The following is a 27,839-nucleotide window of genomic DNA, read 5'->3' on the forward strand; positions in this document are numbered from 1 at the left end:
GCAAACCATCTTTTGTGATTCTCCCCCCCCTTTTCCCTTTCTGAAACCCGAGTTACAAGTGCTTGCTAGATATATCTGGACACTACAGACTACATACAAGTACGTACACAATGCAAAAAAAACGTAATTTCCCTTTTTTCCTCCCCCTGTCCTCTCTCTTTCTCCATTCCAGCACAGAACATCATAGAAGAAGACATGGCTGCCGGAGGGAAAAAAGGCTAAATATCCCTTCCTTTCACGCTTCCTATCTCACTTTTATACAGGCGGTAACAAAGATAAAAACATTAAACACAAATCTCCTCCTTTTTTTAAATCTAAGCTCACCTTAATCCAGTGGTATTACAGGTGGTTACATTCCTCCCTCCTCTTTTATACCTGTGAGAATGGGAGAAAACCTCTCTACCCACCCTGAGTCTAAAGAAGCAGGATGCAACTCAATAATGTGTCAGTTTGTCCTCTCTTTGCCTCTGATGTCGACTGATATCTTTGACTTTCTGTGCATAAAGAGGAAAGGGTGATATCCCTAAATCCTCTGCATTTCAGCTACTCTGAAAGTTGAGATTAGCATCAGTCCGAGAAAGGATACAAGGCAAGGCGGCAAGCTGAGAGTATTGAGATGCAACCTGTGATAGCTACCTTCCTAAATCACTCCCACCCTTCCTGTTACCACCACATCCGCTCTCTTCCTCCTGCTGTCTAAGAGTAGGAGAGGTGGGAGCCGTTAGAAATGTGAGAAGTGACTGAGGTGCTTCGGCTCAAGACGCCGTCGCTGCCTCCGGCCCCTCCGGGCCCCCCGCCAGACGCCGTCCTCCTCAGAGGCTGGGGGCTGTTTCTCAGGGCCATCAGGCTGGGGGCACCGCGCACACCCAGCCCGCCTCCACCGTATATCCCCCCCTGCGAAGAGGAGGAGGAGGAGGAAGAGGAGGACGGGCCGGAGATGGAAGGAGGGGCAGGGGGCGGGGGAGGTAGCATGGCCAGGGACTGAGAGGAGGAGCGTGAGGGCAGGTGATGGGAGAAGGGCAGGGGGTGTGGGTGGGCCAGGTCGCCGCCGGAGCCTCGCACTCCAGCCCACTCCCGCTCCCTCTCCTTCTCCCGCTCCCGATCCCTATCCCTCTCCCGCTCGCGGTAGAGCTGCGGCGTGCTCTGGTGGTGGTAGTTGTGGGGCAGGTGGTGGCGTTGGTGGTGGGAAGAAGATGAGGAGGAGGAGGAGGAGGAAGAGGAGGCAGAGGAGCGGGACGAGTGGTGCATCTCCCTCCCATCCCGCCCAAGCCCCAGGGCCATTCCCAGGGCGTGGGAGGAAGAGGAGTCACTCCTGCGCTCCCCTGCTCCGCTGCCGCTACTGATGCCGCTGCTGCTGCTGTTGTGGCTGCGGCGGGAGTGCTGCTGCGACGGGGCGTTCTGCGGGTGCATGCCGTGGCTCCAGTGGCCGGCAGAGCGGGAACTGGAGGGTGGGGCATTGGAGTAGCCCTGCTTAGAGTAGGCCTCACTAGGGATGCCTGTCAGCGCCATGTTGCTGAAGCCCAGACGCAGGCTCTCCGAGTCAAAGGCCTCGATCTCACTGGCCTGCCGCTCCAGGAGGGTGCGGATGCGTTCTGAGCGTTCATTCTGCAGGGACAGCATCTCCTCTTCGATCTAGGACAAACAGGATAACACACATGAAAACACATCTTTTTAGTATATAATCAAAAATCAGAAAGGAAATATTGGGAGAGAGGAAGGGATGATGTACAACAAAGGTCCTGGGGACGTTGCGTTTTATCAACAAGGCAACTATGACAACCCATTAAAAAACATTTTTCCTTTATTTTTAAATTGTGCCAATTTTAAATCCATTTTGGTCGGTATTCTTTAAACCTTCCAAGGACTTTGAACATTTACCGAATCCATCAAGATTTACCATTTGCAAACTCATTAAAGAACCCATTTAATTACTGTAAATCATGAGATTGAAAGTTTACTCCTGATCATGTGATACGATTGAAAGCTCCAGAACGGCTAATTAGTGATCTCTGCTGTTTCCAGGGTAGAGAATGAACTTTCAGTCTCAACTTACAAAGAGGACATATCAGGCACATTTACAGGTCCATATTTATATATTCTGGGCCTCTACTAGTTTATCTTTGCATGATTTACAGTAAAAAAAAAAAACCTCCCTATTTATCTTATCCTGGCTCTTTACACAGCCCCTCAGTTCAGCCTCTGTCTGAAACAGGCCGTTTCAGCTCCTGACTCTTAAAGGCCCCCCTCCCGATGAGCCCACTCTGTTCTGATTGGTCAGCTCCCAGAAGCTGTGTCTCGGCTGACTTCCCCTGGCTCCGGAGGCTACATAAACAAACGGTAGCAGTCGGATTTCACTTCTTTTTCTCATTCTTTACTCAATATGTCAACCTCTCAAACGCATCCTTACGCATCCGAAATATGCATGTCCAATATGCGATTGGACAACGCAAATGGCCTGTGCAACAACCTTAGTTGCAAAGATGGCCATTTGAGGGCATGTACAAACAATCTGATGTCAGTTTGATGGGGGCTTTTGACTTGCAGGGAGCATTTTTACATATGTTCACCTCAAGTTTTGGACTTTTGACCATGTGTTACATAGACATTCAACATTATAACAGTATATAAATGACAAAATCACAAAAAGCATGATATGTCATGTCCTTTAAACTAACATGGACGAGAAGTCTGCTGGGGAAGATCATGTCATATGATCATAAGCTCCAGAACAGTTACTGAGTGGACCTGGTGGTGAGATTGTTTTAGTCAACTACGGTAAATTATGAACAAAATAGCAGCAGGTTATGCAGAAATTTGAAAGTAAATTGTTGAAGGATCAACATCCAGTGACGTAGGACAGCAAAAAGTTAAGTCGACTGTTACCTTGCTTTGAAAATGAATGACTTCCGTTTTGCAATCTTCTTTGTAAGCCTAAACAGATTCCTAAAACTCACCAAATGCTTTCAGTACACTCTTAAAGAGATTGGCTTTTATAGAGATGATTGCCAAAGGACTCTAACCCTCTGCTCCAGCAGGGCGCGGCGGATGGACACCCTTTGTTCCAGGTCTTTGACCTCTCTCTCGTGCTGCGTGTCGGTGTGGATCTTGATCTTGCTCTGGTAGGCGTTGAGCAGCTCCAGCTCCTGCTGCAGCTGCATCCGCAACACCTTGTATTCCGCTTCCTGGGTCTCATCCAACCGCAGCTAAGAGATGGGAAAAAAAAGGAGGAAGTGTGATTTTAAAAAATTGGATGTGGCACAAATGTAAAGGCAACAATTCTGCTTTAGTGTTGACAAGGGCAGAGGAGGAGAAGTTTGGAGAGTTTGACAAAGAAAAGAGAGAGGGTGAGGATCAGGAGTGTGAACTTCAGATTGGTCAGAGTTTTGTTAAATTGGGGTGAAGTTTTTTATCTGGATATCACAAGTTTGATCAGTCTATGCCTGCATTTATTGTATGTCATATTCAAGAAGATAAAGTTGAGTGAAACATAAACGTGTGTGTATATGTGAAAAATTGTCAAAACTAAGATGTAATTCCTTCAGTGCATATTCTGATAAATAATAGGATATGAGAAACTCAAATAATAAAGATATATTAAATAAGTCTGGATAAAACAGTGTAATATTGCATAATGTTGCATAGCAGTTGAACTACTCTGTGACCCGTGTGTGTATGTGTGTGATGAATGTCTTAAAGCTTGTCTCCAGGAAACAGATACAATCTTATTCCAAAAGAAATTCTTCATTTAAATTTTGTTTATACACTTTTTTTTTCTTTGGCTTCAGGACTGAGTTTAATCAGTACCTGGGAAACCTTCCCAAAGAGTCTTTAACCATAGCCTGAGTAGATGTGCGGGCAAACAAGGGCAGCAGGGATTTGGCTTACCGGGCTTACGTAGCACGCTACCATGTGTGGTAATTAAAGTAGCACAGGGCGTTATGTCATTGGAGGGAACAAGACATTTTGTTACGTCCTAGCCTCTTCCTACTATGTTTCATTCATTTAAAAGCCTGGGATTTATGTGTGTATGAATGAATCCCATGTTATGAGGACAGTGGATGATTTTAAGCTTCAGGGAGTGTATGAAAATTACTGGGGTGGGGAGAGAGGCTGAACTTTATATTTGGCTAGTTAAAAAACAAAACTCAGATTTCAAGCTTAATATGTTTTACATTGCCCGAATTGTACACTAGAAATTGAATTGCCAAAATTATGGGAAACATAAGAAATGTGCATCCTGTTTAGGAAGCTTTCCAGCTGCTAAACTGCAAACTACAGTCCATCTATACTTTTGTCATGCTGTCTGTCCATACTGTATTTCTGTAATTTTGCTTTCTTGGTCTGTTCCGTACACACAAGATATATTGCATGTCTGTCCTGGCAGAGGGATCCCTCCTCTGTTGCTCTCTGAGGTTTTTTCCATTTTCCCCCTGTTTTTTAGGGAGTTTTTCCATATTGGCAACATATCCATGTTGTATTACTGTACAGATTGTAAAACCCCCTTGAGGTAAATCTGTAATTTGTGATAGTGGGCTATACCAATAAAAATTTACTGACTGTCTTCTTTGTCGCTCTGTTGCTGTGTGTAACTTTATTTGCCAATTTGTTATCTATGTAAAGTGACTTTGAGTGCCTTTAAAAGCGCTGTATAAATCAAACGTATTATTATAAAAGGGGCATAAGCTTCAGCACTGTAATATTTTCACTTCCTTAGTAGAACATGTAGGGTTGAGGTGAACATTATATTGTAGCTCCAATGACATGATTGTTGTCCTTTGCATATGGCAAAATGCACCTTTTTGGCACAAACAAAACAAAATCTTTTTTGGACATACATGTAACTATTGATTTTACTGTTAAGTTTCAGTAAATCTTACAAGAAAAATATAAAATAAAATATAACTCTGAGGCAAGAAAAAACCCAAAATACCCTCCCCGGTTCTCTTCACAAAATCAGACTATTCTCCCTTCAGTAAAATGAAAAAATACATAACTCTTTATCCCTTTATGTGACACCGCCTCCCCCTTTAATAACTTGTGTACAGTCCCTGAAAGGAAAAGAAATAGGCTTATCTTAGGTTGCTGCTATCTTCATATCAAACTGTGTGACACTCACAAGGACTGTAGGCCATGTAACATGCCATGAATAATTGGAAAGATAACCTCTGTGCTATTTAAAGATAAAAGGGACTGTTTATAGTCTTATTATGTGGCTCTTAGGCCTGATGTTGAGACTGAACCTCAAACATGTTTTCTTTCTTTTCAGTATTTTAACAGATTGTCATCTGAACTGAGATGTTTAATTTCATTACAGCTGTCATCACCGCTTAGTTTTTCTCTCCAGACCACATAATAGTGATTTCTCCCACAGATTCAAGGGGAAAGGGGATGTTTTGGAAGAGGACTTTGATGATGGTTTTGGTCAAAACTGGGAAACGTGGGTTAAGGTGAACATTAACACTCAGGGACCAGTAGGAGGCTGGTTGGCGGGCAGACAGGAAGGTAGGCAGGCAGGCAGGTGGGCAGGAGGGCCCCGGGCCAGGCACAGCAGTCAGTGGTGGTGTGGTGCGAGTGTGAAGTGAACGACTTCTCCTTGCCTTACTCACAGCCTGTGTGGACAGCATATCATTGATGGAGTGGTCATACTGCTCGGCCAGGATGGCCAGCTTACGAGTCTGCTCATCCTTCAGCCGCTTCAGCACGGCCTTGTGGTCCGACTTGGGCGTGTTCTCCAGCAGGTGGTTGCGCAGGGCCTTGTACTGACGGGTTTGGATCTTACAGGTGTCCTGGAACTGACGCTTAATCTGTAGCTCTTTGGACTGGAGGAGAGAGAAGAAAGATGGAACCAGCTGGGCTAAAGAGCTCCTGTGGTTGAATATGATGGACACACTGAAGTGTAAAAATCAGGAAAAAACATGTTGACTTTATACACATTATGCATTTTACACAGTAATTACTCAAATTTAAATGAAATGTATAAAAAAAATAATATTAAATGTAATTAAATAAACATTTTTTTTTAGAAATGTTGTATTGAGCTGCTATCAGTTTTGTTGGAAAAATATGGAGTGATTCTGATCAGTATAATTACAACTTAAAAGTGTAAATACATAATACCAATTACACTATTTTACACATGAATCATTCTGTTTTAAATGCATATTTGTGTTGCCTTGTTGCACATTTTGCAGAAAGTCAAAGGATGTATACATTTGTAAACTGCATGGAAGTATAAAGCTTTAAGTTGCAACAATAATGCTTCTGATGCTTCTTTCTTTCAGATTCTTTCAGTAGCAACTAATAAATTATACTGTATACTTGATTTTAATTCAATGGGACCAAGTCTAAAATGTGTGGTGATTCAGTGTGTTTGATTATTGTGGATTTCTGTAACAAAAAGTGGGTAAAAACCCAATTATTTATTTTTTTGCAATGCAATTTGTTCTTAATAAATACCTTTAAGACCATTTTTAATCATATGGGTACAGGACTTGAAAAGATAACATTACAATTAAATTATGTTTAATGTTTAAATTCCCAATCAACAGTTTTTGACTCTTTAAATTTAAGAGGTTGAAATAACAGGCCTATAAGCCTACTTTTAACAAGCATTACTAACTCTTATTTTGAAAGTTTTAAGTACCTTTCTTTTAATATAGTCAAACATTTCTGTGTAATGAGGAGTGAACTTTTTGACTGTGAAAGCTTGAAACAAAAACTTGTCCAGAAGAAAAAATATAGGGATGATTAAAAATTCCTGTTCTTTACTTTAATGAACTCAATGTTAAGCTTGCGATTTGGCAAACAGGAGCAGTATTTAAATAACACAGCCCACTTGTGAGGCCTGTGAATGAATACATACCCATCAGTTCACACCCTGATACATATTTCCACATCATGTATTCTGATATACTGTAGTACCAAAGTCACAGGACCCGCCGGCATCACTTTTGGTGGATGTTAGACGAGGGAGGGGCACGACAGACACAAAAGTGTGTGATGACACAGGAGGAATGATGATGAAATAAAGGATATTGAAATGAATTTTGTATAAAACACTGTAAGACTTTCTGTAAATAAATAAATTGGGGAGAAAGTAAACAAATGAAGACATGGTAATAATGGAAACTCAAATCATAAAAACAAACAAGACAATGATTTTAACACAAAAGAATTTATTTCTGTGTTAAGAAAAATCTTGAAGTAAGACAAAATATGTTTCTATGCTTGTGGAGCACACAGCCATACAGTACGCCAACACTCATGCAGCTAGAATGAGAATAAAAGGACAACAAAATGGCCGCCAAACAGAATGCAGTACTAGTCTTATAAATACTGCATAAATTAAATAGAAAACTCAAGGTGACATAACTCTGTGGAAACACTCAGATGGTGTCACAAAAAAAAAAAACAAACACAAAAAAAACCCAGAATACAAACATGTAAACATACACAGAGGAACAGGAAAAAACTGGAACACAAATGTAAATCAATGGCAAATAAGTTACATTCAAATAAAACAATAAATGTTGTGAAATGTCTCTTTTAAAGCTAGACTCCCCAAATGCAGGTCACAAAAAAAAAATAAAAAATAAAAAAAATAAAGCAGTGCTCTACTTTTTATCCCCCCTGGGTCAAAAATACAGTTAAGATTGAGCTTTCCTCTTTTCACTGTATCACGGCCTCCTCTGTAATCCTCTTTAACATCGATGGCTCAAATGTCCTTCTGTGACATGCAGGGCTCTTTATATATATATATATATATAAAATCAGACTTCCCTTACACATTTACACATCTTTAAATCTCTACATATATGTAGGTCACAACTGCAAATTTCTACCTTCATTTGGTTCATTTGACCTCATTTGTTTTCAGTCATCAAATTCACATCGACTTGAGATGCTGCAGTTTTCAACCTGCATCTTTAAAATGTCAAGTTTCTTTCTTGGTCCGACTGATCTGTTCTCCCATATTTGTTTTTTTTTTGTTTTTTTTTTAAAGGGTCGCTTTGTGACAGTGCAAAATCAAACAGATGTCTGCTATTATATCTATCTTCTCTTCATTTGATTGTGAATCTTTCAATCTTTACTTTCACATTCAGTAGTTTTGTCAATCTTTGGACTTTATAAATTTTAGAATTGTCTCAAAAGATTGTCTATATGGCTTCATATAAATTACAATGAAATATTAAATAGGTTTATTATATCATACTTTTACTATTCAAAGTATATCCTGTTTTCTTATGTTTCTACTATAAATTTACGATATGTTGCCACACAACTGATGATTAACATTCGTGCAAACTGTTGTTGTAACTAGGCACTCAACTGGCTGTAGATTATATGATTATTAATAAGAAAATATCTAAATGTTTACATGGTAAATCATAACTAATTATCACATAAAGCACGATAAAAATAGTTTATCTAGCTAGAATATGAAAGATCATTTCCCAAGCTGTAAATTAAAAAATTTACAGCAGGTATCATTAGTCTAGATTATCTGTATAGGCTTTATAATCAACCTAAATGGCCCCACACTTTATTATTTTGAGTCCTATAAAGTAAGACCGTATTTCAACTCCCACCTCTAAACATAGAAACCATTACTAAATGATATTGCTTGTCCTACAGTGGTCCCACATATTTCTGCACAGCTGTTTATTGCACTTTTATACTGATTGAGAGCTAGTGTTCAGGGTGTTGTTAGTGAAATTATTGGGGTTTTTTCACAGTATTGAGGTTTGGGGAGTGAAATTATAGCCGTGAAGCTATGCAACACTGTAATATTTGTTCTCGGCACTGACGTCACAGTGCAGCCTATGAAATAAGAACAGAAAAACAAACGATTGCACAAACATGGTCTTAAAAATAACCATAAAAATATTTGTCTTACAAATTAAGAGCAAAATAATAAAATTAAAGAAATTTTAAGGAACTTTTACAAAAAGCACAATAATTAAATGTTAAAGCTTCACTGGGTTTGGTACAGTAACCGTGGGTTTAGCTGCATGTTTACGTCCGCAGACCCCCACTGATTCAACAGTATTTTTGGAAAAGCTTCAACAGCCAAAATTCCTTTCAGCCAGGGCACACAGACGTACAGATGTATGTGTGCGGGGTAAAATACACCTCATCTTTAAGAAATGTGACCAAAAACCAGTTTGGGAATTATGTAACAAGAGAGACACGTGGGCCCAAATCAAAAAGACACACAAACAAATGGTTGACAAATGGAACATAAGAACGTGAGCACGATCACGCTCAGACACATAAACCGCCAGCATACTTTTCTCTCTCTTTCCTTTCAATTTGTCTCACACTCTTGCTATCTCCACGGCCGAATTTTCCCCCTGACAAACCTTCCTGATGAAGTTCGCCTCAAACCGCACTCCCACCTCGCCTCCTCACGAAAAATCCTCTCCCTCTCTTCCCTCTTCTGTCTCTCCCTCTCTCTCCTCCTCCTCTCCTTCAGTCTCCTCTCTCTGACCTCCCTCGGCAGCAGTCGGGGCAGCCTGCTTGGGAACTCCTTCTTCAAGAGGCCCAGGGTTCTTAATTTGATCCGGACACTGGGCGGCAGCTTTTTAACCACCTGTCTAGCTAGTTTTAACACAATGGAGTTAGCCAGGTCTGCCAGGACCCCAAGGGGCCGTCTACTGAAACGCCTCGCCCAGAGGAGGCCCTTGGCCAAGGGAGAGGTGTTAGTGCAGCGAGCCTGATTCTCTAAAGGCAAGCTCTTAAGGGAGACAGGGATTTTGGACTGGCGTACACCCCAGTTGCGCCCTGCTTTGGGAAACATCTCATAAAGGTTACGCTCTGCCATACCGCCCAGGACTGACTGACACATGGCAAAGAGGGGCCGGGGCAGGCGGAAAAGGAAACGCATGCACAGGCGGTTGACTTTGCGGGGTGCGCGCTGAAGGAAGTCGCGGGCCGGCCTGACAATCAGCACCACCACCAAGTAGAGGGAGAGGAAGAGCGAGGGAGAGCTGAGGAAGGAGGCTGAGATCAAAATCATGGGGATGTAATAAATCCCCAGACTAAGGGAGAGTCCTAGACTGAAGAGGCCGCTGGCCCAAAGGCTGAGCGACAGGTAGGTGGAGAGAGACAGAGAGCAGCAGGAGCGAAGGAAGAGGTAGGAGAAGAAGAGCGCCAAGAGGGCGAGTTCAGCAGAGAGAACGACAGAGGCCACTGAGGGCAGGGGCGGTGAGCGACGGAGGGAGAGGAGGAAGATGGTGAGCAGCAGCAAAGTGAGGTTGGAGGGCTGGGCAGCAGCTGAGAGGGAGAGGAGGAGGCAGATGGCGTGAGAGAAGAGTGACGGGAAAGACGTTTGGGGAGGGGGGGGTGGAGGAGTTGGAAGGGCGGGTATGGGCTCCAGCTCCTCTGGAGTGTCGGGGAAGTAAAACTCAGATAACTCATCGGTGTCTCGCTCGCGGACTCGTCTCTTTTCTGGAGACAGAGAGGAGAAGAGCTCTGACGGACAACCATCGGCTACACCCCTGCCCTCTTCCTCTTCTTCATCATCATCGGTGTCTAGATGTGCAGTTTTACTATGACCGTCATCATACTCCCACTGAACTCCCTCTACTTCCCTCACCTCTGTCTCTCCTTCCCTGATTTTCCACTCCTCTTTCTCATCCTCTCTGTCTTCTTGTCCCTTCAGTTTACTGTCGTCCTTGTCTACCTCATCGTTCCTCTCAACCACTGGGACGCTCACACCCTCTTCCTTTTCTACTCTTGTAAAAACCTGTGTTCCTCCATTAAGCTCATCCTCAGCATCAAATATCTCTTTGGCCTTCCTCTGCTTTTCTAACTCGCCATCCACCTCATCCTCCCCTGCGTCCCCCACCCAGCTGCCGCTCAGCCCCTCTGTTGTCTGGCTCTCTCCCTCCTCAGGAGAACCCTGGCTCTGGGTGCTGGTGCTCTCACTCACTTTGAGGCTCTTGGGCTGTTGGCGGACCTCCATGGCATGTTTCTGACGCAGCTCCTGCTCACGCCTCTTGTTATACTCCATCTGGTTGGTGAGCTCTGTCTGGTGTTGCGTGCGGATCAGCTCAGCCCGCGTATGCTGCACCAAACCTAGCTGGCGGAACTCCAGTTCCTGAGTGGACTCGTGGTGGCGCAGCAGCATGGCACACTCCAAGTCCTTCAGAGTCTGCTTCTTGTTCAGTTCCTGGTTCAGAAAAGAAAAGGAAATGAGAAAGAGGCAGGAAGGCTGTTGTAATATTGTGAGGAGAGGACATTCATCACTGAACAAATTTTAAGATAAATGTGAGGTTTTCACACACAGACTATAATTGGGCTGCCAGCCAACGAATGAGAGGTGTTAATTAAACTCTGTGGTCATTTTTAAGGATGTAGTTAGCAGTGTTGTTGTATTAGAGCGCCTTACATTGAAAGATGTTTATAATTTTTTGCCATTCCCAAAATAAGATTGTCAAGTATTTGTTTCTGCAACAAAGTATAGTTTTGATCCATGAGAAACACTGAAAACTAATTCCACCTTTCTGTTAAACTCTTATTAACAAGAGCTAAATGCTAATATGAGCACACTAATATGCTCACGATGTCAATGCTAACATGCCAATGTTTAGCAGGTCTAATGTTTACATTGTTCAACACCTTATTTTATGGTGTTAGCATGCTAACATTCATTAATTAGCACTAAACATAAAGTACAGCTGAGGCTGATGAGAATGTCAATTAAACCATATTATTGGACAGAGGTGCATGAATGTCTGAACCAAATTTGATGGTATTCCAATTAATAGTTGTTGAGACATTTCACTCAGAACCACAAATGTTAACCTTGTGGTGGCGCAACAGAAAAACTCAGGGGATCACTAAACTGAGGTAGCAGCTACAGACAAGCACATACAGTATTTATGACAACCTGAAGCAGGTCTCACTCTGTTGGAAAGGCCCAATAACAAGCATATGTTTTTTATTTTACTATGTAATAACATTGTTAACTGAGACTGAAAGAGTGTCTCTGCCTGTGTTGTCAACCATGTGAATCTGCATCACATATCAAACTCCACATTACTAAAAAGAAAAACTCTAACAGGAGGACAATAACTATACAATACTCAACATACTTACAAAGACCCTCTATGGTTTGTATCATAAAGATGGAAACTTGACATAAGAGGAAACTTGGAACAGTTATTTAAGTGGCTCTAGGAATCTGGCTGCACATTTCTATGTATTATACAACATCAATTACAGGTTCATTGATTTCTACTGAATTGTTGGCTGCTTAAAAGGCATTTTAGGAGAACTGAATTGTTGATCTGATATTGATATACCCATCAAAATAAAGGAATGATACCTCTCGGAGCAGATCCTGCTCCAGGTTGTGGCGTGCCAGCAACATCTTCCTCTTGTACTGGCGACACTGCAGCTCATAATACTGCCTCTGCCTCCGCAGCAGGCCTGACTCTTCCTCTGCTTGCAGCTGCTGCAGACACTCCTTCTGGTGCACCAACCACTCCTGTTTCTCCCGCTTTGGCGTTGACTGGTTCTCGTTCAGTTCCTTAAGTGAGAGAAACATGAAAAAATTGCACAATGGTATTAGATGATTTGATATGTCATCAAGCTTAAAGATCAACATTGTCTGTAAAATGTGTAATGGAGCAGAGATGCAAAACAGGAACATATAAGCACCTCTTTGAGCTGCTCCTTGCGCTGTCGATACTGTCGTTTCTGGGACTCCAGCAGACTGGTCAACTCCTTCTTTTGCTGGGCCAGTATGTGCTGCTGGAACTTCTTCTCCTCAGTCATGACTCCTTTAGTCTGGAAAGAAAAACAAAAGAAAGAGCACTTTACCATTTACTGTGAACCACACTTGACTATTTGGTAAATTTCACATATATTCCTATCTCTTATTCATCCATCCCTCTATTCTCCTCATCCCTCCTCCACTAGCTCACCTCCTTCTCCAGGATAACCTGATGCTTCTTATTGAGCTTTTCTCCCTCCATAGAGAAGCTGTTCCTCTGATTCTCCAGCTCTTTGTCCAGTCTCAGCTGGTGCTCGTCCATCTCTGACTTCAGCTTGTTCTCCAAACCCATCAGCTGCTTCTGGTGCTGTCGCCGCATGCGCTTGTACCTGTGAAGAGAAGCAGGACAGGAAGTTGGATAGAAAGAAGACACCGACACTATTTGACTGAAATATCACTGAGGTAAATCATGAGATGTCTTGTTTATTCACAGCTTTATAAAATGGGTACTGTAAAGCCTTTCCAAACTATGATCACATTCTACACAAATAAACCTGACTGCTGGCTGATTTCTCTTCCTTTTAAAGCAACATTTACTTTTCTATATGTTTATTATACAACATTTTTATACTGTGAACTCTTACACATTCCTGGTCAATATCTTGTACAATTCCATAGCTCTTTTCACTTAGAATATATTTTTTAATGTATTCATGATATTTCACATTTTAACTGTAAATTTGTATTTATATAGTTATATTATACCCATCTTTTGTGGTATTTTTCCTCTTACTTAAGCAAATTTCTTGTATGTGTAAACCTACTTGGCAATAAACCTGTTTCCCATTTCTGACTCTGAACATAAGTCATACACTGTAGCCTTACCCAGACATCTGCTCTCTCAGGGCTGAGCCCTGCTCATGTTCCTGGATCTGACGAGTGACAAGTGAGGCTGTCCTGATGGTGGCAAAGTGGTCTCGGCCTCGACGACGCCTACCCCCTCCCCCTCCCCCTCCTCCCCCTCCTCCTCCTCCTCCCCCTCCTCCACCACCACCGCCTCCAGCAGATGAAGCTTCTCGTTGTGAGTCAATCTCTGGCTGATAGGGGTCATCATAGATATTGTCATGGCTCTGTAGAAAAGGTGGAGGAGAAAATAGAAGAGAGAATGTGAGTTTTTGGACGACTAACTAGTAAACTGGGGTTTTGGCAAAGTTTTGCTTCAAAGCACTCAACAAACAAGATTAATGGATCCACTTGTGCAGTTAAACTACAAAAACTTAAATTTTGACACTTTTGTCAGGTGTAGTGTATGTGAGCGTGCCACCATGCTTTGTAGCAACACGGTTATATCTACTGTTCATCTGCAAGTCTAAACTGCTGCTGCAATTACTTCGCTTTTCCTGTAGGTGACGCAGATGTGCGTGTGTAGAACTGGTCTGACAATGACAGAACCGCTTCCCCTGCAGTCTGCAGCCAATATATGGTAAAATAACTCCAGTATTGAAGAAAGGTAAGTGTAAAAAACTTCTAAAAATAAAGAGAAAAGACCAAAGCAAGAGTGCATTGAAACAAGAGACAGAGAACATTTGGACTGACCAGGGGCTTGTGTAGGACAGAGCTGTTAGAGGTGACGGTGTGCTCTCCCTCCTGCATCATGGCCATCTCCCCGCTGTCATCTGAGCCGTCTGCCAGGCTGTTGACCGAGCTGCTCTGGGAGCTGGCGCTGATTGACATGGATGGCAGAGAATGGGAGCTTTCCATGCTGTTGACTGTGCCTGTTCGCAACATATACTGCTCCACATCCTGGTTGAGAGGAAAAAGAGGCACTTTAGTCGAATAGGTTACTGGGAACAGTTCTGGGGAAAGATGGTGATTGAGGTTTAGTGTTTAGTTCGGTGTGTGTATTAGCGGTTTTCAAAGTACAAAAAAATGCTATGAAACACCTTTCTATGCAGACAAACTGTACACTCTAGAAATGTGCAGCCCAACATTTTCTAAATTCCTTCATTTCCTTTTGGGGGGGAACAGCCAACTTGAATTAGATGCTGATGGGAACAAAGCCCTTTGTATGGAGAGGAAGAGGTCCTACGTTCAGAATATTTATCGAGCAATACAATACAAAGGCAGGATGGATTCAATTACCAGCTGTTTTTTTTCTGTGCTGAGCTTCTGAAGGTTTTAGAACCTGCATTTCCAAATTCTCTTCTACGAGAAAAGGGTGAAGTAATGAACAAAACATGACTATATACAGTCTTTTCATTGATGCAAAGGGTTCTTGTTGCACGCTTGTGTCTAGCAGGAAATGCAATACATGGTGACACATTGCACCACTTTGAGGCAATGCAAAACCAACTCTCCCTGCAGCTCTTTTAGCCTCTTCCTCCTCTGATCCATTCTTACCTCTTCCTCATCACCTCCTTCTGGAGCGGGACCATTGTGGGCCTCATGGAAGAGAATTTTCTTCATTTTCCGATACTGAAGGTTATCCAGCTCGCGGACAGCGTCCTTGGTGCGTGCAATGAGGTCCATCACAACTGTCATGGGACGCTCTCTGCATAGGAAATGGTGCTGGGAAGATGGATGGGTTAAGAGAAGGGGGACAGAAATGGACATAGACAGGGTGAACGATTCAATTATGACAAGACTCTGAAGGTCTGAGCTCAACATCACCGTATGTTAAGATTAACAAATGTGAAACCTACACGGGAGTTGGGGTGCTAGTTTTGAAGCTGGCTGAATATAGACAAGATGTTGATGCTGAATATTATAATTAGTTCAAAAGAATTTATAGTGACAGGAAGGTGACATTGCTCGCATGCGTTAACTTCAGGCCTATTTTACTGAACTGAGGGGAGTGTGCAGTCTTGTCTCAGCTCAGGAACATTTTTAATTACTCAATTGATAAGAAGGAAAAATAACGCTTCCAGAAATTTTCACCAAGCAACTGTGCAATTCTGGAAAATGTGAAAAGTTTAAGAATTTTCTATTTGTTTTATAACACACAATACAAATCAGACATTGATAAGATAATAAAATACATCTTTCTTTCTTTGTTTTGACTCAACTCAACTGACAAAAACATAATATATTAGAGCCTTTAGTTCCTATGATGCTTATGGTAATTATTGTTAGCTTCAGGTGGCTCTCCTGGCTTTTCTAATACAAAGTGACACATCAACTAAAGTACTTTGCCTTGCTTGACTTTGAAAGCTCCTTGTTGACAACTACTGTTTATACCTCACACTTGCACCACCACTGACTACTTTGCTGTATCAAAGCAGGAAAATCTGCTTTAAAGTTGAAGAGTAGGCAAATTATTTGTTTTTTCCCAAACAAAAACAAGCTGATCTGCTTGTTATGTCAGTGCATGCTTGAGCCAAAAGACAAATATAAACTAAGACTTTATAGTGTATTTAAACATCCAACAGTTGATTGTAGCTGGAGAGAAAGGGGAACACTTACATTTTAAAAACAACTGAATTAATTTAGAACATCTAGTGTCAAAACAGAATTAAATTTTATTATTTAAAACTTTTGAACCTGATTATTGGTCATGAAAACTACACAGTAATATATGACTGTGTATGTAGCCATGTAGATGACTGACTGTAGAACACAATTTGTGCTCTACACCAAATGTACATTACGTTATTTTATTAGAAGATACAAATTATATTTTATTTGCGCAATTTAAACAAATTTCACAGCTCTTCTTACACAAGATTCCCTTTTGTTTGACCATGAAGCCAACGCCATTAACAATGTGAGAATCTACAACATCAAACACTTCTTTTGACGTCTTGTACCTTGAGCAGCACATCAGAGGTAGGTCTGTCCTGGGCGATCTTCTGCAAACAGGAGTCCACAAAATTGCGGAAATAATCCGACCTGAAAATGATAAAAATGTCATTATAAAGGCATCATTGACACTGTCAAATGAAAGCTGCTTGGAAGGGTTGTTCATTTGCAACAAAGATGTATAATTTATAATTTTATAATCTTCTTAAAGCTACATGATTTCTCATGGTAGAATATTAATTTTTGCTGTTATTACAGGATGTCAAAGCATTTAGCTCCACTTAAGACCCTTCAGATCTGTCTATTCTAATTTATGGTGTACTGGAACACAAACTGGTGTGAAACAGTGGTGCGACAGAGGAAGTGTTGTGGGTTTTGTTTACAATGAACTGAAATTATAAAACCCATGTTGTTACCATTCAGTGTGGGCTTCTTGATTCAATAGCACGCTATTGTTTCTTGTCTTCTAGGTGCAACACACTGCAGCTGCAAACTCTGGCATTCATTTCCCAGAGTTTCTTAATTTGTCAGCCAGTTTTCCTAAAAATCCATAAAATTCACCTCCCACTCCTGGTAAACTCACTGATAATTGTATGTAGAATCATAAGATCAGTTCTCCATTCTTTCACAAACATTATGTAGAGAGAGCCTCAATAATATTAGAAGCTCTTTGATAAAAAACAAAAAACAACATTTATAAAACAATCTCAAGCAACATAAAAATGGTCCACACTGCACATAAAATCCTAACTGAAAAATCAGTGTCTCATTAAAAAGTCTTATTAGCCTAAAAGGAGCATTAAGGAAGTTTCACCATCTCTCACCAGTGATTAGACTGCAACACAGGGCTCTCATTCTGGGCGATGTGGTATAAGGCACTCATAGCATTCATGTTGAACAGAGGAGGCTTCCTTTCCGCTACAGTGTGACAAAGCACAACATAGCGTGACAGAGACAGCGAGTGGCAGATAAAGAGCAAGGAAAAAAAAAAAAGAAGAAGAAGAAGAAGAAGAGAGAGGGGAGAGCAAACAAAGGGGTTAGATGCTTTCAGCTTTGTGAACACAAAAAAAACGCACTTGTGGAGCATTTTATGACCATCTCTTACCCAGCTCTATGCAGGTAATGCCAAGTGACCACACATCCACCTTCCCGTCGTACTGACCCTCGTCCATGGCCAGGATCACCTCGGGGGCCATCCTGCATGGAGGAAACAACAAAGCATTCAGCCATTTCCAGCTCTTGTCCTTTGATGCGGGACCAACAGAGAACACCACCTCTGGGTCATTTCCAACGTTTACACCACATGAATAGACATGAACATTACAAGAAGGGTCAGGCTGCCTCATGTGCAACAGTAACCAGCAGCTGCTTATAGTGAAATCTGATGCCCTCCTACACTTGACTGATGACCTGAAACATGTCCGGGTGATGCTGAATTAACTGATTGGCAGTAAAATAATAAACATTTATTGGTTCCAGCTCCAACGATGTGAGGATTTGCTGTTTTTCTGTTTCCTATATTTGTGAGTAAATATCAGTGTGTCAATTAAAACATCACTTTGGGTTCTAATAACTTGAAATGAAATACTTGGGTACCTTGCAGGTCTAAGTCTGAACTCCATTCTGCATGCTTTGAATAAATCTGACTCTCAGGCAGCCGCCCCTTGTTGGGACCCTTTTTCACCTCAGAAGTGTGACGATAAATGAAGTCACAATCAGACACACAGAAGTGAATAGTTGGATATTTTGAGAGCAGCTGGCTCTTGGGGAAGCTTTTGAATTCTGGCTAAGGAGTGTGATGGTGTTGATGCTGATTTAAGAGACATTTCACAACAAGGTCTGTGGATTATTCCATGTAAACAGAACACTGATTTTAACTACATACTAAGTATTAGAAATGTAATTTTTAGATGGTTTGAGCAACAGAAACATTCACCTCCAATATGTTTGGGTGCAAGCAAACATCTCAGCAGTCGAAATTGCAAAATCTTGGCATAAAAAACAACCTGCATGTTTATAAGCCATTAGTGGTATGAGCGGATTTGTGATTTGGGTTTAAAGGTAATCAATGACATAAGGTTTTCTGGGAAGTCAAAGTATTGATAAAGGAGGAAATAAAAAATAGCACATGTTTAAACTAAGAAAATTGCAAAAGGTGTTAAGTTGTTTTTCCTTTCAATGTGACTTTAAAAAAAGCTCCTAGTACTTTAAATTGGTCTTGGTGCATCTTAAGGATATATAGATAGACATTTTTTAAAGCGGAAACTATTTGTAGCTGATGAATATGGACATGAAGAAGGCGTCACAGTTTGGTGTAATTCCTACAGATTTACAAAGAGCAACTGGTCTCAAACTTATGATGAGGATGATTCTGTTATGCCTGAAAAGCTTGTTGTCTTACCAGTAAGGCGTTCCCACGAAGGAGTTGGCTGGTGCAACAATGGAGGCAGAGCCAAAGTCTCCCAGTTTGACCTGGCCTGGCTCTGTTAGCAAGATGTTTCCTGCCTTCACATCCCTGAGAGAGAAAGAGAGAAGTCAGATAATAATAAAGAGAGAGAAAATGATGAGTCAGGAATGTTGTGAGGATGACAAAAACAAACTGGGAGATATATGTATTGTTAGAGGCTTGGGAGTAGCGAGATGAACTCAGATGTGTTGCTGCACAGTAAGTGAGCACAAACACTATTGCATAAGCTTACTGCATCTTAGGCAGCACACTTTGCGCTTTTTCTCCCCCATATTCGTTTTGTCTGTTGTCTGAAGTGTGGGGGAGGAGAGTCGAAAAGATAGTGAGATAAGGAACGGGGGGGGGGCTTACCTATGAATCATGTTGTGAGAGTGAAGATACACCAGTCCCTGCAATGCACCATGGGTTATGGCAGCTATTTCCACTTCCTGGAGGGGTTTCTTGTGGACTGGGTGAAGACAGATATCAGAGGAGATCAGGCTTTGGGTGTTAGATGACTGCATCTATGCCAACAACCGACCAAGACGTGTAACTCACTCGTGTTTCTTTATTATTCATTTCTCATTTTTGACGAATACTTCTTTCCTACTTACCTTCTAAAAGGTCAGAAGCTGAGCCCAAGCAGTACTCCATCACCAGCTAGGAGAGAGACACAGTGAGTGTTTAACTGTAGGCTATTTTAGGGAGCCTCACCCCAAGAGCACACACGCCGTTAAGGACTTTTTCACACTCGCCCCGTATGGAGAGATTTTTTTTGGGACCTGAGGTAGTTTTCCCTGAGAGTTCAGTACATTTATATAAGTGTAAAAACTTGTCGAACTGAGGAACAGCACAGAAAAGCGTTCTCATGTCCGCATCAAAATGGAGGTCTGAGGTTTGCTCCAAGTGAGCACTGGAGCATCTGTGGGAGTCTGCAGCAAACTGCTCCACACACTAGAAGTTGATCAACATGACTGGCTGAATATGTCCTGTTAGAGTCATCTGTCATTATATACAGTAAAAAAACTGTGCTGTACATATCAGTGTATGAACACACTTTGATTGGAGCGATTACTTCAATCATTGTGGTGCGAATGGAAGCTCTGACGATGTTTGTTGGGTGAAAACCATCTTATTATGAATCCTTTCTAACAAGTAATGCACCTAGTTTGAAGGTGCTACCAAATGATGTCACTCCCAGACATGTGCCAAGATGGACACCTCCAGGCAGAAGACAACCCGGAAGACCAAAAACGACCTTGCACAGAGACGTGATGGTCAAGCTAGCCATGATTAACTTAACATGTTGCCAAAAATAGTAAACGATACAGAGCTCATTGTAGCTTTATGTCCCACAAGGGATGAAGAGGATTAAGTAAGGAAGTACACTCCCAGGCTAGACTTAAAAAGAAAGTGTACTACTAGGACTTAAGTAACAGCATCAATGAGAAGCATCCTCTGTGCTTACAAAATAATGCATTTCACAAATGTGACATAAATGGCCTGCAGAGCTGCTGTAGATGTTTACTGCACAATCTATTTATAATTAGGATGTGAACCATGTCTGAAAACACTCTCACCCATGCTGTGTGCTCTCTCAGGTAGCAGCCGCGGTACTCCACAGTGTTGGGGTGGCGCAGTTTCTGGAGGAACTTCACTTCCTTGATGATATCCTGCCATTTCTGAAACGTGAGCAGGGTCACGATGATTAACGAGCAAACATGACAATCAATAGATGAAGCATTTAAGAGGTGCCGGTTCCTACCTCATTGGACTGTTTGCCACTATAGGACATCTTCTTGATGGCCACCACCTCATTGGTGCGGATGTCGTGAGCCTAATGTGGAAAGGTCGGGGAAAACAGATGATTAAATTACTTTAAACTCTAAACAGCCTTTAGTTTTCTTTATACAGAAGAAATGTTGCCTTGTACTTTAAAAAAAAAAAAATTTTTTTTGCAAGTAGCTCATTCCAGTTAAGTTTAAGCATCACTGACAACGCCAATGCAACATATTCTCAAAAGATCCTTGTAGCGCTGAGCTTTATCAGCCATTTTAACATCTGAAATCACCGTTATATAAAACAAAGATTTCTGCTGAGCCTCCTTCCACTCCTGCCCTCTCCCGTCCCTTCATCCATGACTAGCTCCTGTTCACCCTTCATTAAACAGGGCTTTTCATCCACCACTTGTGAGTTGTCCTTTGTCCATGTTTTTTCTCTTCCCTGCCACATTTCCTCTTCAGCTGATAGGTTAATCCACCTTGTGTTCTTATTGGTAGTACCATCATTATCATCTTCCCTCCTGTCTATCAAGAGACATCATCACGCTCCCCCTCGTCTGTCAGGCCTTCTCCTTTGCTGTGCTTACTTTTTTTTTTGCAATCAACCTCTTTGCCTCTGGCTATATTCATTACAGTGAGTACATTTCAGTGATGGGATCTCAAGTTAAATGTGCAGCTTTTTCTCATGGATAGTGATATATTCATTACATCTATGGTGTTTTTAAAAATTTTTTTAACCACATCAGTAGAGCAGAGTATTGTGACATCAATCTTATAGTGTTAGAGCTGCTGCAACTATCAATCAATATCAGGGCTGCAATCAACAACTATTTCCATCATTGGTTATGTTTTCATTGAATCAGATATGTTGATTTTTTTGAGAAGATACAGTATGTGAGGAACTGACTTGTCAGTTTAGCACCAAACGTCTTACAGCGGCTCCGGCTCAAGGGCTTGTGCTCCTTATCATGTACTAGTGGTGTGGAATATGGACGAAAAGCAATACTGCAAAAATCTGAAATCACTAAAGAGTAGAAAGTACCAAAAGTTGGAGAAAATCTTTCAAAACACTTTCAAGATCTTGTCTGCGAATGTATGTCACTGAACAACAACCATTTTTTGTCCTTACTCCAGAATTCAAGAACAAGATCAGCAGAGTTAATTATCAGACACACATATCCATATTTACAGATGTATTGTCAGCAAAGTTTTAGCTGATAACTAAACTTTACTGACATATTAAAATGACCTGATTGTAATCATTGGTCAGTCACCAAATTTCCATGCCTAATAAATATTAACATTTCATTTTTTTAAATGTTTAGTGTGTCCATATCATTAGGCAAGCTGACAGAGATGAAAGACATATAATTTAGACCTACAGGAGTTGACCAGCATCTTAATTTAAGTTAAGTTAGAGGCTATAAGGCCAAGGAAAGTAACTCACAAAGTAGACTGCTCCGAAGCTCCCATGTCCAATCTCCCTCAGGTCTGTGAAGAGCTTCTCAGGATCCTCCCTGCAGAACAGCTCAGCCACCTCCGGGTCCTTCAGGCTCCCGGCCCGCACACTCGACGGCATGGCCAGCGCCTGGTGAGCACGGAAAGGGACACACTGTGTGAGCGCCTGTTATTTGGAGAGATTACCAACGTCCATGTTGTGTTGGAAACATGAACTGCCCTGGGTATATGGTCCAGTCTGTCACATATTGCAGTCCCAGCGTCTCTCTGACAGTCAGAGAGGTCTTTTCTAACATCACTGATATGTTATTTGGATTTTTAACACCGAGTTACATGCTGTAATGTCAAAGGGCTGCTTGTACTGCTGATCCCACCACAAATCAACACACCGATCTGCAGCTCAAGGCAGCGCTCACTTTTCCAGCTCATAACGTCGAGCCACTTTGGTTCATGTGTAAAAAAGAGAATCCTGTGCTACATCTGTAATTAAACTGTAAGAACACAAAAATGCAAATGTGATTTGGCAGATGTAGATGAAAAATATCAGCTTCAAATGGCCACCCACCCATTCATCCATCCATCTGTCTCCCTAACAGACATGTAAGGCTGAAGAAGAATACTGGCAAAAAACAAGCTAGTTTTTACAATATATAATGCGTTTAATCTAGAAAGGTCAATACCATTATTTCACCAGATACAGTTTATGCATTTACTAACTTCTATAGCTCCTAATGGAAAGGAGAAGCTGTTTTTGAATACTATTGTCTTTATAGAGAACAGCAGATATAGATTTCTTTCCTCCAGAAATTCTTCTCTCTGATGGTTTCTTTCATCTTCCTCATTTTAAAGTGAGATTTAAAAATTCTACACAAACTCTTATATTGTACGTGTAGTTTGCTCCTGTTTTTTTTTTTTTTTATTATTGTAATCCCCTAATAAAATAGCGTCTGTGCTAGTATCCTGGTGTGTGCTGAAATACTTTTTTGATTTTCTGTAATTTGCCCTGCGTCAGTTGGCACCCAGGAGAGAGGCACTGCTGTGCACAGGGTATCTTCATTTTTTTGTGTATAAAATGTAATAAAATGTATATAAAATATAAAATGTGATAAAATGTCAATAAATGGTAAAAAAAAAAAAAAAAAAGCCTGTTATAATTTCTCACTGTCAAAGATGATGTCTTCAAATGTCTTCGTTTGTCTGCCCAACAGTCCAAAAACCCCAAAATATTCAGTTTGCTACAAGGTATGACAAAGAAAATCATCTAATGTTCACATTTGAGAAACTGAAACCAGCAAATCAAAATAGTTGATTAATTTTTCTGTCAATTGACTGATGGACTCATCAAATAATCATTGAAGCCCTAAATGTCCTTGTATACTAAACAAAACACCTCTCTATCAATGACTCTGATGGGCCCTTCAGGCTCCCTACACACACAGTCAAGACATGGCCACCGACAGTGTGTGCACACGTGTGTGTGTGTGTGTGTGTGTGTGTGTGTGTGTGTGTGTGTGTAACCATAGGAACTAAATGTAAAATCTCAGATGGACTATTCTGTTTGTCTTTAAACTTAGTTATGACAGCACAACCTTTGCTTGTTTTAATTTTCTAAGAAGCAGCAGAGTGGTTTATATAGTTAACCATCGTCAGTGTTTCCCCTATAATAGTACAGGCCTGGCGGGCCGCCAGGTCAACGAGAACCCCCACCAGGCCAAAAAATATTTTTTTAAATGCCAAATATCCATTCATTTGAAAATCAATAGCGTTTGGGAGCCTCTGAGCAGCACTGTTTCGAAACGCGAGTCAACATCTGCATCACTGCCCGGGAAACTGCAGGTAGCGTAGCTTCTTTTAAGGAATAGAACACCACGTAAGTGAGCGAGTGGTTAAGCAAGACAGCGGACATCAGAAAAGTGACGGTGAATGTGAGCAGAGCAGAGGAAAAGTTTAGCAGTAAGGCCGTATTCAGACCAAATCAGGCGGTGCGGCGTTCAGCCGCAGGGTCAAGCGCAGGTGTGTGGGGGTGTGGGCGTGTTTATTTGTCCTCCAGAACGTAACCGCTGTGAAACAATCAGAAAATAACTTTTTTTGATCTCATTCATTGGCATTCTCTCTACCAGTGCTCCCTCTCTTCATTCGCTCTCTAGCTCACTCGACCACTGCTGCTCTCTCACTGGTGCTCTCTCTCTCTTTCTCTCATCTTTTTTTACAGTACAGACTACAGTGTGTCAGTTAATAAATGCTGCAGGGGGTTAGCTCTGAAGTTAGCAACAATGGGTTAGCCTAACCTGACGACGCTAAACAGGGAAGTGGAGAACGGAGAAACGTGTGGCTGCGAATTTGATGGCTCCAGGTTCTCAAATGTCAGAATTTGCTGCTTTTCATGGTACTTTCATTACAGTAAATAAAAATTTTGGACTGTTTGTCAGACAAAAAAAGAAGAACACTGTGATGGATATTTTTTGCCGTTTTCTGACGTTTTATAGACCAAATTATTGATAGAGAAAATAATTAGCAGATTAGTACACAGGGTGCAAAATTAACTTTTTTTTTCCACTGGTCAAATGGCGAAGTGAATGTTCAAATTTGACCAGCCACTCAATAGATTACCATTCTTTTTTTGGCTGGTGAGTGAAGCAAATCTACCAGCCCCTTGCATATTTTACCAGCTTTTGGCCGGTAGCTGGTGCTAATTGTGCTCTGTTAGTACATAATAAAAAATAATCGTTAGTTCTAGTCCTAGTTGACAATAAAACAAAATATTGTTCAGCCCAAGAGAAATATACCAATGAAAGGTTAGATCATGGTCATGAGGAGAAATCATGAATCCAGCACTAAAGGCTTAAAGAAAGACATCTCTCTGAAAAACAGCAGACAACAGGAAAAACTTCACAAGATAAAAGTAAACTGCCAACAGGTTTAGCAGGCTCATATGTGCAAACAGAGTGACCAAAATGTTAAACCTTTGTTTCTAAACCACAAGAACCTGTAACCACTACAGAGTTGGATGTCTTTCTGAAAAGCTAATCAGATGTTCCTGACCAACAATGAGTCTTAAATGGAAAAAACAGAGCCAAAGGAGCGGTGTGTGTAATGGGAAGAAGCCATGAGGGCTAACTTAAATACCACTTTAAATTTCTGTAACAAATATGTGGCTAGTGGAAACTCAGATCAGGCTTTTAAAGACCCATCACTGAATTTAATATCATAAAAAGTGATATTCCGATAAAGTACCCCCACCCCCCGCCACTCTCACCCAGTGAGGATCATTTAATATTAACTATCCACCTTATACCATATCTGGTCTGTTATTTTTCCAACATGATACCCTTACAGAGTACACAGCTGTATTCAAGGCTTCCTTAAAATTCATAGAGTCAGCCTGTTCAGCAATGACATTTGACAAGTGATTAGCTCTGCATTAAGAATATATAACCTGCATGATAGCTGTGCTTTAATGTGGTGTTTTGTTTAGCGTCCTACATGAAGTACATGAAATACACCATGAGACAATTGAAACTTGTCAACTTCCACAATCGACAAGAACAAGTTGACTTCATCTATTACATCAAAATGGCTTGGTTATAGTATTTTGTTTCTAAACTGGTTTATATGACATTTCCATTTCATCCCCATTACAAATCCTTATTAAATACAGTATAAACTTTATTTGGGATTATCAATTTATTGTCCTGGAAAGTCCACACAATATGTTTGCTGTTACCAAAGGCCTGTATAAAACACATACAATTTTACTCATAGTAAGAGCCTTTTAAACCCTATTCCCCATTATTTTGGATGCAAATTCAACCAGCAACATTAAGAAAATACTTATTTGCAAACTATATATATATATATATATATATATATATATATATATGTTTGTTAAATTTAGTAGATTACCATTACAGTCTCCCATTTTAAAAGGAGGGGACAGATACTTAAACTACTCCAAAATATAAATATAGTAATTATACACAGTGTAGCTTGAAAGTGTGGCTGTGCTGCAGACTATGAATATGCTCATTTATGTGATGCATTGACCAGCCTGGCAGGCGATATCAGTATATCATGGAGTCATTGGGATTTTGAAAAAAAAAAAGGGGGTGGGAGGGGTGGGGGGTTAATGTGGAAATGCAACACATGCTCCATATCTTAAAGTGGTCTGTATCTACACAGCTTGGCATTCATGTCCTTATTCACAAACACTACAAAATGAAAATACACGTGATGAGACGTTTCTTTCATGGTCAGTTTTGCTGCCGTTAAAGAGGAAGCAATGTGGTTCCTTTTGAAAAATGAGAAGTTCTTTAAATATTGCAACCAAGCCTGAAGCGAGCTTTCAATCCACTTATTACAGGAACCCGATCCATGTCATAAGTCATTCAAGACAAGCAACAAATGCTGCCGTTATGTGGTTTTCGCCAAGATATTAACTAAACTAAATTTTATAGGGCATATTTATGAAAACAAAATACACATTGTCCTCAGCTGGTGAGACAGAGGAGTAACTGTTACGGTTTTCACCAGCGTGCAATATAATGTATATTTGTACATGTTGTGGTATATAATGCACACTGTATATATTTTAACTTTAATTCGTCTTTCTCTCCCTCCTCTCTCTTATTATAGACTCTAATTGGAACTAGAGCTTGAAGAAGCCAAATTTCACTGCCTTCAATGTTGCCATCTTCTATGCATGTGAATAAAAGCTGAAAAAAGCTGAATCTTGAATCTTATCTGATGTATGTTTGCTATGAGTATCATGTACAGTGTGCATCTCAGCTGAGCAAGCCGGATGGCTTTTGCACTTGGCTGGTCAATTAGGCTAATCTTTGCTCTGGCTCACCAAAGAAATGCATTCAACAGTAGTCAACAACAACTCCCAAGGCTGACTGGGTGTTCAGGGTGCAGGCCAATGACAATGTCAACGTCTCCAACATCTGCAAATGATGTAGTCCATTATTGCAGCTGGGCTTTTGCCTGCAGAGGAGGATAAGAGAGGCGCACTCGGCTGCTTTAGCACACTGAATGATTTATAACATGTCTTACCGTGGCTTTTGGGATCCACTGTAGCTAGCTGTAGAGCTAGCTGACTGGCCTGGCTGGAAATTATTGGTCTCACTCCTCTTTCCTCGGCTCTGGTGTCTATTCAACACGAATAAACCACATTCTGTCTGTCGATGGTTTTACTCGGACTCCTCTCCATCCTTACGCTCCCAGTTAGTATGGACAGCTAGCACGTCTGCACGACATGACACGAGTAAAAGTGCCAGTCAATTAAAGTGACAGCTAGCTGACTGCCGCCTGCCAGCCAGCAGAGAGAGAGAGAGTCTCCCACAGAAACCCACAGGCTGGCTTTAGCTGCTGTTAGCAACACCGCTAACTAAATAACGTCACGCCAGGAGCTGCCTGCGACGTTTTCAGTGGGGACTTGATTCATTAATTTCAACTGGTCCGCTCCGTGCTCCACTTTGCGCTGTCATTACGTTAGTGTTGTCGGCGTATTTCATCTCCAGTTCGTGTTATCCCCCATTTTTACTCGACTCTCGTCCGTTTTTTTGTTCAGGACTTCATGATGGCGGAGCGGGGCGGGGAGCCGAAAGGAAAACGGAAGTGCTCTTCTTCGACGCTT

General features: G+C 41.3%; 1 protein-coding gene across 1 annotated transcript; it reads right to left on the minus strand.

The window, feature by feature from the left end:
* On the minus strand, positions 1-27,837 carry taok2b (TAO kinase 2b). The gene is made up of 21 exons (XM_042398104.1): positions 27,257-27,837; positions 22,194-22,334; positions 20,731-20,802; positions 20,546-20,647; positions 19,580-19,625; positions 19,338-19,434; positions 18,921-19,034; positions 17,625-17,716; positions 17,344-17,437; positions 16,528-16,609; positions 15,122-15,289; positions 14,318-14,524; positions 13,768-13,851; positions 13,607-13,725; positions 12,933-13,110; positions 12,667-12,795; positions 12,332-12,535; positions 10,934-11,173; positions 5,607-5,819; positions 3,021-3,203; positions 1-1,632 (listed from the first exon to the last, which is right to left on the minus strand). The coding sequence occupies exons 2-21, from the start codon at positions 22,323-22,325 to the stop codon at positions 697-699; spliced, it is 3,492 nt and encodes a 1,163-aa protein (XP_042254038.1). The 5' UTR covers positions 22,326-22,334; positions 27,257-27,837; the 3' UTR covers positions 1-696.
* Positions 27,838-27,839: the final 2 nt, after the last annotated feature.

This window comes from Thunnus maccoyii, chromosome 20 (genome assembly GCF_910596095.1).
Source record: "Thunnus maccoyii chromosome 20, fThuMac1.1, whole genome shotgun sequence".
Taxonomy (NCBI): domain Eukaryota; kingdom Metazoa; phylum Chordata; class Actinopteri; order Scombriformes; family Scombridae; genus Thunnus; species Thunnus maccoyii.